This window comes from Trichechus manatus, unplaced genomic scaffold, assembly GCF_000243295.1.
Source record: "Trichechus manatus latirostris isolate Lorelei unplaced genomic scaffold, TriManLat1.0 scaffold00249, whole genome shotgun sequence".
NCBI classification, from domain to species: Eukaryota; Metazoa; Chordata; class Mammalia; order Sirenia; family Trichechidae; genus Trichechus; species Trichechus manatus.
Genome location: NW_004444185.1, coordinates 2552044 through 2568107, shown reverse-complemented (window position 1 = coordinate 2568107; position 16064 = coordinate 2552044). Strand labels below are relative to the sequence as shown.

The 16064-nt window shown below is 37.9% G+C and overlaps 1 protein-coding gene across 3 annotated transcripts in view; it reads left to right on the top strand.

Annotated features, from left to right (window-relative positions):
* CAB39 (calcium binding protein 39) overlaps positions 1–16064 on the top strand; it is an 84157-nt gene that overhangs the window by 27717 nt on the left and 40376 nt on the right. For all 3 annotated transcript variants that reach the window (XM_023724494.1, XM_023724495.1, XM_023724493.1), the window contains one exon: positions 12954–13111. In XM_023724494.1, the coding sequence (XP_023580262.1) occupies positions 12998–13111 (114 nt within the window). In that variant the 5' untranslated portion in view covers positions 12954–12997. Of the gene's footprint in view, positions 1–12953; positions 13112–16064 lie in introns of those variants that run through there.

Sequence of the window (16064 nt, the reverse complement as noted above, 5' to 3'; positions counted from 1 at the left end):
ACTGTGCAGAACATTGTGTGATCTTTTGTGGCCAGTGCAGCCCTTTGTTTAGTCATTCCTTATGAAGAGATAGCTTTCCATAATGGCAGGTCAGGGATCATGTCCTTCGCTTTTATTAAGATGAGGAAACTGACACAAGTACAGTGACTGTGCTGGGTCAGATCGGTCTGACTAGTAGAGGGAAAGATAGGGGATTGCAGTTTCTTTTTCCTCACTCACATTATATGAACTCCAGGGACAACCGGGCTGGCACCTTAAGACAGCGTAGGTCCTGCACAGAAGGGCATGCTTATAGAGTAGAATCGAGATATAAGACCAAAAGCCTGAGTCTTTGCAGAAATAGTTACACAACAGACTGTCCTTTGGAGAATTGTTGGGTTGTCCCCGAGCTGACTCAGAAAATTGTTGGACCAACACCGAAAAGAGCTGTGTTGCTCTAGAAATTTGAACTATGAATAAAGTGTGTATACTTTTGTGATGAATTTAAAAGACAGTATTAGAGGTATTTTTATGTGGAATTATTGATACAAAATTTTGCAAGCTTTGCCAAGCTACATCAGCACAGAAAATTGAAACATAAGGACGCAGACCTTAATTTTTTGAACTCTATACTTTGTTTTCTAATATTATTAGAACCGGTTTAGAACTTGGTATTCATTTAGTTCACAACTAAAAAAAAAGGCATTTAGAAGAGTACCTCCCATCGATGGCAGCTTTTTTCAGTCCTTAGAAAACTACCTTTTCTTTTAAACAACAGAAGACATTTAAAACTGGAGGCGCTACTGTTAGTTAACTGGATCAAAAATATTGAGAGCAACTTTTTTCTGCAGAAGTCAAATTGAGTTAATACACATTATATATATATATATATATATATATAACAGCTTGGCGGTTAACCAAAGGGTCAGCAGTTCAAATCCAGATCCACCAGCTGCTCCTTGGAAACCCTGTGGGGCAGTTCTGCACTGTCCTATAGGTTCTCTATGAGTCAGAATCAACTCGACAGCAATGGGTTTTGGTTTGCTCTGTGTGTGTGTGTGTGTGTGTGTGTGTGTGTGTGTGTGTATGTATATATATGTATATATGTGTGTGTATATATATATATATGGTTTCCAAGGAGCAGCTGGTGGATTTGGTTAGCAGCCGAACACAACCACTGTGCCACTAGGGCTCCATATATATATGTATATGTATACACACACACACACACACACACACACACACACACACACACACGTATATACGTGTATAAAAATTTTTTAAGGCTATTAGAACTAAAAAAAATAAAGTCACAGAGCTCTGATATAGGATATACTCTTAACTCCTAAGAGTTACTTAGCTATGTTCACTTTGGTTAAATTCATTCCAACTGTATCTTTAAGTGAATTCTAGAACTGTTTAAGTGGATGTTTGTACATGCCCCACCTGGTTCCAGAAAGGATTTAAGGCAGCTTGGAATATTCTATTGTACTTAGTTATTATAACTTTAGTCTTTGAAATCCATAATGACTGCATGGTACACTGAAATTACCACAGTAAAATTTAACACTAGTAGTGTGATGCTCTCAATAAGTATTTGAAGGTTTAACATGAGGTTCCTGTTTGTAAAATTAACACCTAGCCTTTTACAAGAGCTGGTGCTTTTAAAAATCCTTGTAAAATGTTTTTCTCTAAAAATCAGCTACTAAAGCAAAGTCTTCTCTTTGCTATAAGCAGGTATCTCTTAACTTCGTTGTTTGAATAAAGAATGAATTTGACTTCCCCTGAAGTCTTCTTAAAACCAAACAATAGTTTAACTAGTAAAAAATAATCTGCCTTGAGCATTTTGCTCTTTTAACTGTGTATATGGGATCAAATTGACAACAGCAACTCAAAAGATTAGATGGGAACCTTAGGTAGCAATGAGTTTATGTTAATGGGGGAGGAACACCTCAGAAAAGGAGGATGAGAATGGTTGCACAACTTGAAGAATGTAATCAATGTCACTGAATTGCACATGTGGAATTGGTTGAATTGGCGTATGTTTTGCTGTGTATATTCTCAAGAACAACAAAAAAAGTTAATAAAATTTTTTTTAAAAAAGAACTTTACCATTAGAGTGTATTTCACATTTGTAGTTTGACGTCCCCCATGTTTAGTGTAAAAGAAACTTCCAAGGATTAATAGAAACCTTTTTAGAGGAACACAAAATGAAATTATTAATAGTCTGTTTACTAGACCCATTTCATTAGGCACTCATTCTGTAATTTGTTCAGAACAAAAGTTATTAATTTAGAATATAATTTTTTTCTGAAAATAAAACTTATGGGAATACTATTAAAGATAGATTAGTTTAAGAATTATTTAATATTCACCTAAAGTACAATAAAAAATAAAAGAATTATTTAATACTTCAGATTACAAAAGTGGAATTAATGAGCCATATAACATGCATAGTAAATACATTAGCTTTAGGATCATGAATAATGTTTTTAAAAAACATCTGAAAAGAATGTAGGCATCTGCCTAAAGGAACTTTGTTTTAGTTCAGACAGAATTCCCTCCAAGGGTGAGTGAATGGAGAGGCCCATGGTCACCCAGACACATGCATGTGTTGAGGAGACTTGGTTGGGATTGGAAAGTACGATGTACAGCATTCCTAACCTAGTTGTCTATGCAGTGCTAAGCAGTACATTTCTGAGATTTAATAGAAAAGGAGTTTGGGTTGTATTATGGATTGAGCTGTGTCCCCCAAAATATGTGTTGTAAATCCTGGTGGCACAGGGGTTAAGAGCTCGGCTGCTAACCAAAAGCTTGGCAGTTCAAATCAACCAGCTGCTCCTTGGAAACCGTGTGGGGCAGTTCTGCTCTGTCCCATTATAGGGTCCCTATGAGTTGAAATTGACTCGATGGCAGAGGGTTTGGTTTTTTGGTTTATACTTGAGGTTGTAATCCCATTTGGGAGTGAGTTTTCTTTATTGTGTTACTGAGGCAGTATTAGTGTAGGGTATGTTTTAAGTCAATCTCTTTTGAGATATTAAAGAGCAGATTAAGAAAGCAAGCACAAATAGAGGGTAAGATACATGTCACCTGATCACCAAGGAACCTAGGAATAGAAGCTGAAAAGAGATAAGGACCTTCCCCCAGAGAAGGCAGGACATGCCTTCCTCTAGAGCCGGTGTCCTGAATTCAGACTTCTAGCTTCGTAAACTGAGAGAATAAATTTCTGTTTGTTAAAGCCACTCACTTGTGATATTTCTGTTATGGCAACACTAGACAACTAAGACAGGCTGTCAGCTATGAGCAATAAAAATCTTCTCAAAAATCAGATAAAGCAGAGGTGTAGGCTGAGGATTACAGATTTATTTCTTGGCCAGATTTTTTTTTTTTTGGAGGGGAAGGAGGGCATTCAGAGGTACTTTTTACATATTTATTTAACTCGTAATAGCCTTAGAAGTTTTCTTTTGCCTATTTGAATAAAACGCATACCCCTTGCCATCGAGTCGATTCTGACTCATAGCGACCCTGTTGGACAGAGTAGAACTGCCCCATAGAGTTTCCAAGGAGCGCCTGGTGGATTTGAACTGCCAGCCCTTTGGTTAGCAGCTGTAGCACTTAACCACTACGCGACCAGGGTTTCCTATTTGATTAGAATAAAAAAATCAGTATTTTTTTTTTTTTTTTTATATTTTATTGTACTTCAGGTGAAGGCTTACAGAACAAATAGTTTCTCATGAAACAGTAGTACACATGTTGTTGTATGACACTGGTTAACAACCCCACAACATGTTAACCCTCTAAATTCTCAACCTTTTTTTTTTTTTTGGTGAAAATACACATAGCCAAAGATACACCATTTCAAAAATTTCTACATACACAGTTCAGTGACATTGACTACGCTCTTCCAATTGTGCTGTTACTCTCACTTAAGATGAAGGCTTACAGAACAAAATAGTTTCTCAAAAAATCAGTATTTTTTAAAAAGTCATTCAGCAAGCTTTTATCTGTGGTTACTGTGATAATTAAATCATATGTTTCTGTTGTATACTTTTAGTATAGTCATCATATATTTTTAATCAAGTAATATTTTATTTGATCTGTCTGTATGAGAAGACAAATAGTACAAAAAAGTAGAATTCGGAGTCAGGAGACTAGCCTTGAATCCTAGACAACACAGATCAACCCTTTCAGTATTCCGTCTTGGTTAATTACACAAATCTATCACACTTCTAGTCAGAATTTTACCATTTTTATATTCATGGCGCAAACACTATAGGAGTAGGTAGGTTAGAGTTGCTCAGCCAAGTATGGGTCCAGCTTTATACGTATCAATAGATAAGCTGTGTCCTAGATTTTCTGCTCATTTACTCTCCAGCACCGTCTAGGTTCTGGCCCCTAACCCCATTCTGGCTGAGTTTCAAACTAAAACTTTCTAGTTTACTCCTGGTTATTTATGCGTCAGTCATTTCTGTTGGCTCTTTTTATTTGTTTGTTTGTTTTGAGAATTTGCTGGAGTAATTTAAAGCAAATCGCAGACATCCTGTCATTTCACTTTTGCTTTAGCATGTATGTCTAACTGATGAGGATGATTTTTTACATATCTGCTATATTCCGTTATATCACCTAAAAAATTAGCAGTAATTCCTTAATCACGGTGTCCAGTGTACTCCTGATTGCCCGTGTGTCTTTTCCACAGCCAGTTTATTTGAGTCAGGGTCCAGGGAAGGTCCATGCATTGTATTTAACTGTCTCATGAGTCTTTTTATTATTTAATGCTGCCCTTTCCCCCCCTCTCTCCTGCCATTTGATTTGTTGGAGAAACCCAGTATTTGTCTTGTCAAGTGTCCCATGTTCTACATTTGACTTACTGTTTCCTTGTGATGTTGTTTAACTTGTTTCTCCATCCCCTGTGTTTCCTGTAGACTGGTAATTAGATTAGAAGCTTGATTAGTTCAGGTTTTTTGGGGGGGGGCTTGGGGGGGGAGTCGAAAGCATTATTTTATAGGTGATGCTTTGTTCTTCCTGTTGCATCACATCATGAGACACATTGATGTCCAGTTGTCCTATTTTTAGTGATAGACCAGTGTGTTTGGTGTTGTCAGCCTAATCTGTCCTCTGTGAAGTTCCCCATCAACTTTTCGCATAATAGTTTTAATGGCCATTGGCAGTTGTTGCCTAGATCCATTATTTCATCAAGGATTACAAAATGATCACTTCTTTTTTTTTTCTTCTACATTTATTAGCTATGAATCTTCTATAAAGAACTTCCCCATATCAACTATTTGGTTACTCTGAAATGCAGGCTGTCTAGAAAAGGCAGGATAAATGTGTCATTCTTATATTCATCAATTTTTGGAGTATTGAGTTGTTGTCCTTGCGGTCTTCAAAGGTGACCATGAAAATTTTTTCAGTATTACATGACTATTCATGGTTTAATGTATTTGCATATCAATATAGTGTGCTTTTTTTATACCTACCTTGAACTATCGTAGGCATGTGGGAGCCTTTTCAGGTTGACTCCTGTGGCGGTTTTTTGGTGTACAGGCCGTCCCTGGGTTACCACTGAGATCCCTTCTTAAGTCTGTCTTTAAGTGAAATTTGTAGGTAAGTCGGAACAGGTACATAGGGTTCTTGTTTAGCGTCAGTTTGTCAAATGTTTGTCTTAGTATATAGTATGTATTTTACCTTTCTATGCTTATATAAAACACTTAAACACTTCCAAACCATGCAGTGTTTTCATGAGCGTCACAAAGTAGTACATGCATTCATTATGGCAAACCATTGTATTTAACTCAGATTTTTAATATAATAGGCTTTATGGCAGTCCGTTCTTGAGTGCAAGTTGTCAGTAAGTCGGATGTTCCTAACCTGGGGACAACCTGTATATAGATCACACATAGGATTATACTGTACATGAAGCTTCATATCTAACATGTTTTCACTGTAGAGGAGATGTGGGCATGCTATGCGGTCAGTATAGGTGCCTTATCTACTCATTTTGACTCTGGAAATAGTAATCATGAATCAGATTTTAGAGACCAAAAAAATTTATTCCCTACTACTGTTTATTCAGAGTGCTGGCGGTGTAGTGGTCAAGACCACCAGCCACTCCTTAGAAACCCAGTTGGGCAGTTCTCTGTCCTATAGGGTCACTGTAAGTCAGAACTGATTTGATGGCACCTAACGACTGTTTATTCAGATTTTACCAATGCAGATGCTGTGCTAAGCACTTTAAACACATTTAAGCAGTAACTGTTGTTTTTCCACTTTATAGATGAAGAAAGGGGGCTTAGAAACGCTGTTAGATAATGCATGGTAAAGTCAGTGTTGAACCCAGACTATCTTTAAAGTCCATGTAATTAATTGCTATGCATTATATAACTGACTTGCACTACTGTATGGATAGTCTAGCACCTAGTACAATGTCAGTCTGGTATGTTGTAGACATTCAGTAATTGTTTGAATTAAGTAACATTAACCCTGGAAGCAAGGGATTAGATCTTAGAACCAGTTCTAACATGGGTTCGTGCATGTACTCCATTTCACACTTTCCATGACTGCTTAATTAAGTGCCATAACAGTTTTTGTAAGCAACAATCTTACACGATGCGAGGGTTTTTTTGTGGTGGTTTTGTTTTTGCACTTGGCTGTCGAGGTCTTGAGTTAGGTCTGACACGTATGTTAATGTAGAGTCTTATGAATTCAGCTGTCTAGGAGTGTATTGTCATTCAGCAGCTTTTCACTATTGTCTCCAAACACATAAGGCTGCGTCCACACACACCAGAATGTTGTCTTCTTGAGAGCAGTCGTTCTTGGTACCTTAAGTTTATGTCTACATGGTTAGTGCACAATTAGTATTTGAATAAATGAGTGATCTAATGACTGGCTTATAGAACCAGTTTACTAGTTTTCAGTATTTTTCAATACATAAGTGAGGTAAAGTTAGCATTAGGAGTGTGTTGCACAAGCCAGACAGCAGTCAGATTGCCTAAGAAGGACAGCATGACATTAGGCCTTTTTCCCTCAGTGGTGTTCTGGATGTTCTCCAGCACCTTATTGGGGTGGAGGATTACTAACATAACAGCAGTGATTTGAAGTCTTTGTGCTTTGTAAGATGGAGGTAACAATTTCTGGTATCATCTGGTCCCCATCTGTTTCAGAGAATAGACATAGTCCCCATGCAAAAGATTACAAATATAGAGCAAGAAATAAAAAGGAGAATATATACCAAACTGTTAATTATGGCTGTCTCTATAGACTTTGCAGGTAATTTTCACTTTCTATGTTATATAGTCCTTTAATGTTTGATTTTTGCATGATGAACAATGTAACCATTTTCTAGAGCTAAAAGTTTAACTTTCATTGATGGACTTAAGATGCAGAAGTGGATAAAAAGACTCATAAAGGTTCATTATTCTGGACCCTCCTCCCCCCTCAAGGATATAGAAGCTAGCAGAAGGTATGCTTATATGAACAACAGCACAAAAAAAAAGGCATTGTGTTTTTTTTTTTATGATTTCAATCGATGGTCGGTAAATGTCCCAGTTATTGTAACAACCAAATTTTCCAGAACATCCCCTAGTGGTGATATTGGCCCCATTGACAGCCACTACCCTAGATGGAGAATGATGAGGGGTTACAGTTGATATCTGAGTGGATAGAGAAATTTAGAAAATAGAATTGACTAAAATTGAGAACTGATTATATATGGAAGAGTTAAGGGTCTGATATGGTATTGGGTGAGCAATGGATCCATTTACCGTTTTTGTGTTGGGTAAGCAATGGATCCATTTACTGTAAAGGGGAACATAGAAAAAAAATTAACATTTACTTGGGGATGAGAGTTGAACTGCCTGGAGGACGTCTGTCGGGAGAAGCAGATAGATTAGGGTGGGAGATAGATTTCAGAATTATCAGGTTGTTGAAACTATGGATAGATGAGATCACCCAGAGAGGCTATAGCATAAGGAGACAGCTAAGGGTAGAACCTTGAAGGACATCACCATTGGCGTGAGATGAGTCATTGAATCAAACTCAAGAGGAAAGGGCATTTGGAAAGACAGAAACACAACTAGGGGAGAGCCACGCATGAAAGCTTAGGGGTGAGCAATGCTAAATGAAAATTCTTTTCATGCAGATTTAGCATGCATTTCCATAAATATTTCTAGTATAAAAGGGATATGTTAAGTTACTCCCTCCCCCGCAAATTTTCAAGCTAAATTTCCCCTCCAGTGCTTCTTTGTTTATCCTTGGCATTCAAACATATGCCACTGATTACCTTCAGAAGCAAGCGTACTCCAGTTTGAGACATGTCGGGGTGGATTTCCACAGTCCCCCTTCAGAGTCCTAACAGTGAGTCACTTTGTCCCAATTGCATTAGGTAATACCTTTTGGCTAAGCCCAGGCAACCCTGCTGGGGTTTATTATGAGCCCGTTGTTTGAAGGGACAGGAGGAAATTAGTTGTGTTTGAAAACTAAATGAATTTTTCAGTAACAATATAAATTTCTGTTCATTTCCTTCATGAACTCAAATTAAGTCCAAAACACAGTTTAAGCAGTTTCAAAACAATATTAAGAACATTTTTTAAATACAGAAAGATTGAGTAACAATGAAAACCCAGATACCCACCATTTAGATTAAAAAATTGTTATGATTTTACCATATTTACAAATATGGTACTCTGACTTAGAAGTACAGCTGATTCTCATTATTTGAAGTAGTTACGTTCGTGAAGTTGCTGTGAACACTGAATTAGTGAATACCCAGTCATTGCTGCTAGCAGAAACATAGGGTTAGGTTCCTACAAGCCTCTGGACACAACATTTTTGTCAGTCAGTCAACATATAACCTTGTTTTATGTGTGTTTCTGTTTAAAGACACCTTGTTTAATATACATTTCTTAAAAATACGCAGTATTTCTTTATAATAAAACCGTAGCGAAGAAGGGCTTAACGTTTTCCCAACCCTGGGTAATGGGACGGTAAATGTCTTTGGCTTTCTGTCTCACAACATTGCTGTCCACTACACTTTTCTAAATCAGTCTTCATCTCATGAATCCACAAATTTAGCCACTTTACCATCTTTTATATAGCCTCATCATGCACTATAGATGTTACGTTAGCACTTTTGGAGCGGCCTCCCATACAGATCGACAAGTTTCCTTTTCCTTTTTCTGTAAGATTCATTAACGTTGAACTCACTGCCAGCTGGGCTATAACTTGTGCCTGAACGAAGCTTATCTAACAGGGTGTATTTTCTCCATAAGGCACATCACAGACTTTTTGCATTTAGGAACAGCACTTCAGCACTACCCTGAGGACCATTTTAAACAGCAAAATCGCCAAGAAAAATGCAAAAAAAATGCGGCACTAAATAGATCGCGAAAAGACATTTGTTTACCGTATGAGAGCTGAAACAAGGCAGAGCGCTGCTTACTCCACCTCAGCTGGAACCTGCACACAGGGCGACTCGTGTGTTTCATGGCTTTGCACGTCTCCTCAAATGACTGTGAAAGCTCTCTGATATTTGGGGGTTATAAATAAGTTTTAGCTAGTAGGCAAATGCACAAATACGGAATCTGCAGATAACGAGGGTTGACTGGAGTTGGCATATTCTGGGACCACAGAGAAAATCACCAATATGTGAACATATGTCTCTGTAAAAAAAAAAAAGAAGAAGTTGCACATGTGTATAATTGAAGGAGTCACATAGTTAACAAAATGACTTGTAAGGAAAAATACCAGTCCCCCACCCTTTTCCTGCTGCCCAGAGGTAACACCTTTCAACTGTTTTTGGCTGATTCTTTTGATCTCTTTCTCCACATCTTTAGTGAACTTTAAATGTAAATAACACGTCTATGATTTCACCACATTACTTCTTGTGGCTCAATGGCTGCTTTGGTTTTCTTTATTATATTCATTGTAGATTCAGTAACGGAATACTTAGTAGCTCTATGCATATTTATCTAACAAGTTTGTTAAGAGCTTTATTTTTTGTGTGGTAAGATACATATAACAAAACATTAGCCATTTAAGAACTTTATTTCTTAAAACATTACTTTTCTTAACCTTTTAGCCATGTTCTAGGCACCTGTATTGCCTACCTGCCTGTTCATCACTGAGGAAGCCATTCATGAATTTTAATCTTTTCTATAACATTTTCAATTAATTATTTAGGTCACTGAATGGCATATAACATTAGTATAAGATATTTAAGCTTATACATAGCAAAGCTAGGTATAAGAAATAGAGATTCTCTAGTGCAGAAGTTTTAAGGGGTGTTATTTCCTTGTTTTTGCTCACTTTGGACACCGAAATCTTGACAGTAGTATTGTGTTAAGAGTTGATAAATCTGAGGACTTAGTGAAGGAAGTAAAAAGATTTGTTGAGAATTACTGCATTCAGACTTTAAGAAGTATATACTTTTAATTAATTATAATTTAACTGTGTGTGAAAGAGAGAGAGAAACTGACCAACACAGAGAGAATATAAATGTGTGTCCTGAGTGTGTCATGAATAACTTCAACAATGTGACTTGAATCCTGCTCCCACTCACTGCCATTGAGTTGTTTCTGACTCATAGCGACCCCTTAGGGTTTTCAAGGCTATAAATCTCCACGGAAGCAGACTACCACATCTTTCTTCCATGGAGCAGCTGGTGGTTTTGAACTGCCAACCTTTCAGTTAGCAGTTAATCACTTTAACCACTGCGCCACCAGGGCTCCTTGAATCCTGCTCAGGAATGTCCATTTCTTGCTTTGGGTACTTGTTACTAACTGCTATGTATTTCCTCAAAGTACAGTCATATTAGTTTATATGTTCTACAAAATGTTGGCTGCCTGGTATGATAATGAAGAGGAATGATTGTGCCATAACTCCGCTTTCTCTAAGTGAAACATCCTATATATGTGTCCTCTTTGGAGCAGTACTCTTTCAGCTGTGACCAGCATTTGGTGTGTGGTAGGACTTTTAACCCCCTTTCCTCAAAAAGCCACTTTTCTACTTTTGAGCCAGAACTGAAAGTATCTCCATTGCATAGGACCGTAGTACTTCTGCAAAGTGCCATTAAAAATTCCCACCCTCCACCCAGCATTGACATATAGCATCATTGCTAGTATGTGTAGAGAACAAATAGCAAAGATGGTATTTTCAGAGGACTTGTTGTGAGTGAGACTCTGTGTGTTTATGGAGCAGCAGCCTGCATGCTCCTCCCCCAAAAAAGGTAATAGAAAAGAATGGACGAGGATTTGTACCCACCCAGCCAGGTAATCAGAGAAATAATGTTAACAGCCACTTGAGAGTAACTCCCCTATAACTGATCCAAGCTTGTCATAAAAAATATATTTAGAATTTTGAGAAGCCATGGTTGAGGTCATGTATTAGGCTGTTTCCCTTTGGTTAATGAAAATGTGATTTTAATTTGACCAAAAAAGGATTTACAAGCTGACAGAAGGTGAAACAGGTAGGTGATATTTGGGGTTAGAGATTGGTCAGAACAGCTCACATCAGAACAGGTTGAGAAAGGACGTACCTGATTCTAAAGTAACTGTAGCCGGAACATTAGCGCGCTCTTTCCCCCAAGTGTTTCTCTTTGTAAACAGATGACTAGGTCACTGTATCTCAAACCATAGGGGGAAAACTTTCCAATTCTTTCTTCGAATGAAATCTTGGGCAGAGTTCAAAGAAAGTGTTACGATATTATGCAGTGAAGATATTTCTATGTTTACGTGGGAAAAAAAATCAAAGTAGAGTCAAGGTATATTAAACCCACTTTGGGACGAGGTTGGAACTCAGTTTGAAAGCTGCTGATCTAAGTGAGCTGTAAGGTTCCTCTCAGCAGTGTTAGCTTCTGGCCTCTTATGTGTGACTGTGTGGTGCCTATGAGTATAACTTCTTTTATGTTATTTAGCAAAAGAAACTGTTTCCTTTGTAATTTCTGACACACTCTCAAATCACTTCCATTGTTTGTCTTCTTAACTTTGTTTTTTCATGGTGGCTTCTTGGAATAGTTGCATGTCCCCATTTTGAATGTTGTAATATTCTGGTTTATGTGGTTGAAATGTTGTTTTCTGATATCCACAAAAAATTAAGAACTTCTAGAAGTTAATTATCCCTAGGGTTTTATCCAGTGAGTTCTTTCATAAGAGATGGCCTCAACCAGGCAGAAAGAGTCCGTGTTGGAACTGTTACATAAGGGAGTTGAGGATCTGCTGGGAGATTTGTCCAAGGTTCCATTCCATGTTCTCTCCAGCCCTGAGACCCTGCCGCTGACAGAACAGCAGGAGGGGTGTGCAAGAAGTGTGATCCTAGTCGGTGCGGCCCACTGGGTGCTTGGAAGGAGCAGCATGCACACTGGAAAAGGGCATCTGGAGAGACTCGATAGTAGGCTCGTTGCTGGTGCTGAGTGGCTGAGTTCCTTACCTAACTGTTGTGGTTTCCTCAGCTGTAACATAGAGATGTCTGTCACTTGGTGGTATGTGTGATGATGAAGGACACTTTGGGAGGCAGACCTGAGCTTGTTTTACCACTTAGTACCTTGAGCCAGTTCCTCTCTAAGCCTCACCTGTAAGTGGGAGGAATCGTGCCCCTCAGGGAGTTGTTTGAAAAGATTCCATGAGATGATGAATTAAAGCACTTAGCATCAAGCCTGGCAATAGTGGTTGTCCTGTAAGCGGTAGCTGCTGTCACCTTCATCATCAGCACCTTTCATCTCCGCCTCTTCCTCACTTGGATGGGTAGGGTAAGAGATGAAAAAATAAAATATTTTGAAAAATACAAAGTGTTCTATAATTCTGAGATACCTTCTATGATCATTTCTGGCATCTGTTGATGGAATTCCCAGTTCCCACTGATTTTGAAAGTCATGAAAAGTGACTTTCTCAAACACTGTCCCCCCTGCCCCCTTAGGATTTAGAAAGTATGTCTCTTGACACTCCCCTCCTTTGTTCTCACAAAGCCTTGTGCTGTGTTCCCAGGTAAAGCAGGCAGAGCGCAGCGGAGGCCTCTGCTGCTTGCCGTCATGCCGTTCCCGTTTGGAAAGTCTCACAAATCTCCAGCAGACATTGTGAAGAACCTGAAGGAGAGCATGGCCGTTCTGGAAAAGCAAGACATTTCTGACAAAAAAGCAGAAAAAGTATGTATTTGGCTTTATTTTATATTTTAAATACTTGATTAGAAGCAAAAGTAAAAGGTTATGAAGTGATTTAAAAAAATAAGTAAATCCAAATTTGGGTTTGTGTGGGTTTTTTAAAATGTAGCCCTAGAGTAGCAGTTGCTGGTGATGGAACACCACAGTTTCTCCTGAACTGCCATCTAACAAACATTTCCAACTTTTTTCTGTTTTTTTAATTGAGGTTTTACATTAATTTCTTTTCTTTTTTTTTGTTCCTTCATTCTTTGGAGTGGTGTATCTGACTTCTTAAAATCAGTTTTTCCACTGGCAATCTTCCTGGGAGGAAGGCTTCCCTGGTTTTCTTCCTGTGTTCCCTCTATCCACAACCAGTACCTCCACCACCCCAGTCAGCACAGTCCCAAACCTGACCTTCTTCCTGGGCTTTTCTCACCCACCTGTCTATTGAACATCATCATTCACTAATATTGTATATTCTGCCTCCTAACAGAATTGATTCTGTCCTCCATTCCTACTTGAAGAAGATCCCCGTAGTCTTTCTTATGGACCTTAGCAGAGTTAAATGCAGACAGAACAGAAACAATAGCCCATAAACACAGAATCTAGGGCCATTTAGAGTAGGAGAAATCAGTCATATCTGCCTAGCCATAGCCTCCCCACAGTAGCTCTTTCTAAAATACCTCACTGCTTAAAACTTTCAGTGTAGACTCCTCACATGGCACATTTCTCTGCTGGAACCCATATCATCTGCTTTAAATCAGTGGTTTCTAACCAGAAGCGCTTTTGCCCTCCAAGGGAACATCTTGGCAATGTCTGAAGATATTTTTAGTGTCACACTGAGGGGAGAGCTGCTACTGGCATCTAGTGGGTAGAGGCCAGGGATGCTGCTAAACATCCTGCATTGCATGGGACAACCCCCACAACAAAGAATCGTCTGTTAGTGTGTCAGTAATGCTGAGGTTGAAGTTCGTGGGCTAAACCAGCACTAAGCAAGAATAGACCTCCTGCTGTAAGGATAAACAAAACAAAGAAAAGTAGTTGAATAGAATTTGTAAAAAATAAATCTCAGTTGAAAGGAAGGGGACAACTCTGAAGAACAATCCATGTAGATTGCTTTTTCTGAAATAGATTATAAATGGTGGGGGGGGGGAGAACCCTGATATTTCTTTCATTCACGTTCAAGATTCAAAAGAAAGTAGCATGTATGCAACTAATGCAAACAGTGAAGAAGAAGGAACTGAGACCTTATAACAGTGGAATGATGAAAAATCTAATCATTAAATTAAAAGCTATGAAAAACAACTTTAACATCATATAGAAGGTAGTCCTGTTAAACCAGGGTACTTGCTATGACCTGTTTTTTAGCATTGTTCTGAAAATTCTAGCCAGTGCATAAAGAAATGGTTCAAAAATACAAAATACACCTATTGCAAGTAAAGAGGGAAAATGATGGCATTCGGATATTCGTATATGTTTGCACAACCCAAGAGAATCAGTGGGAAAATGAGAGCTTATTAGTGTGACTGGATGAGTAAAAAATTCATAGCTTCTGTAAATACCAACGCTAACTGGCTAGAGAGCGTAATTATTAAAAAAAAAAAAAAAAAAGAAGAAGACTCTCATTCATAATAGCCATAAAACAAGTATGTTGTTGCTATTAGGTGCCGTCAAGTTGGTTCTGACACATAGCGACCCTGTGTACAACAAAACAAGTGTAAGACATAAGATGTCTGGGAATACGTTCAAGAAGTGCAGAACCTGCATGAAGAACACTGTACAACCTCATCCTGAGGCACAGAAAACTTGGCCCATGTTATCAGATGGAAAGATGAAATATAGTTAAGATACCATTTCTTCCCAAATTAATTTTTAAGATTAAAGCCATTCCATTTAAAATCACAGCAGAATCTTTTTGGAACTTGACAAAAAATGATTCTCAAGTTCCGGAGGAATAAATAGAATAGCTACAAAGTTGGGGTGGGGTTTAAAGAAAATGAATTCTTTTTATGCTTCCGCAAAAAATCCTCTTTAAAGATAATGACACAAATAGATTAAAAGTATAAGGATGAAAAGTGGTGAAGGACAGTCGTTTACTTCTAAGATCAAGAAGACAGGGATGGCTGCTTTCACCACTTCTGTTCAACTTTGTGCTGAAGGTTCTAGGCAGTGCTATCAGGCAACAAAAAGAAGTAGAAGGCATCCATATTGAAAAGGAGGAAGTAAAAGTGTCTTAATTGCAGACAACAGAATCGTCCACATGGAAAAGCTGAAGGAACGTGCAAAAAGAAGTGGTAAACTAATTAGTGAGTTCAACAAGATTGCAGGTTACAAGAACAACATTAAAAAATCAATTATATTTCTGTATAGTAGCAATGGACAATCGGAAATTAAAACTTTAAAAGATACCATTCACAATAGCATCAAAAGATATGAAATACTTAGGGACAAATTTGACAAACGAAGTAAAAGACATGTATGCTAAAAGCTATAAAATATTGTTAAATCTTTGTGACCTTGGGTTAGGTAAAGATTTTTTAGATAATGACATCAAAAGCCTACTCTGTAAAAGAATAAATTGATAGACTAGACTTCATCAGAATTAAAACTTTCCGCTCTTCAAAAGACAAGCCACATACTGGGAGAAAATCTTTGCAAAGCATGTATCTCATCAAAGATATATTTAAATATATCTTTATTTCAAAATATATTTTAAAAACTCAAAACCCGACAATGAGAAAAACAGGACAATAAAAAATGAGCAAGAGATTTGAATAGATACTTTACTAAAGAAGATACACGTATGGCAAATAAGCACTTAAAAAAAGATTTGAATCATTGGTCATTAGGGAATTGCAAAGTAAAACCACAGTGAGATACCACTACATGCTTATTAGAGTGGCTAAAATTGAAAATACTGACTACACCAAATGTCACCCAGGCTGCAGAGCAGCTGGAA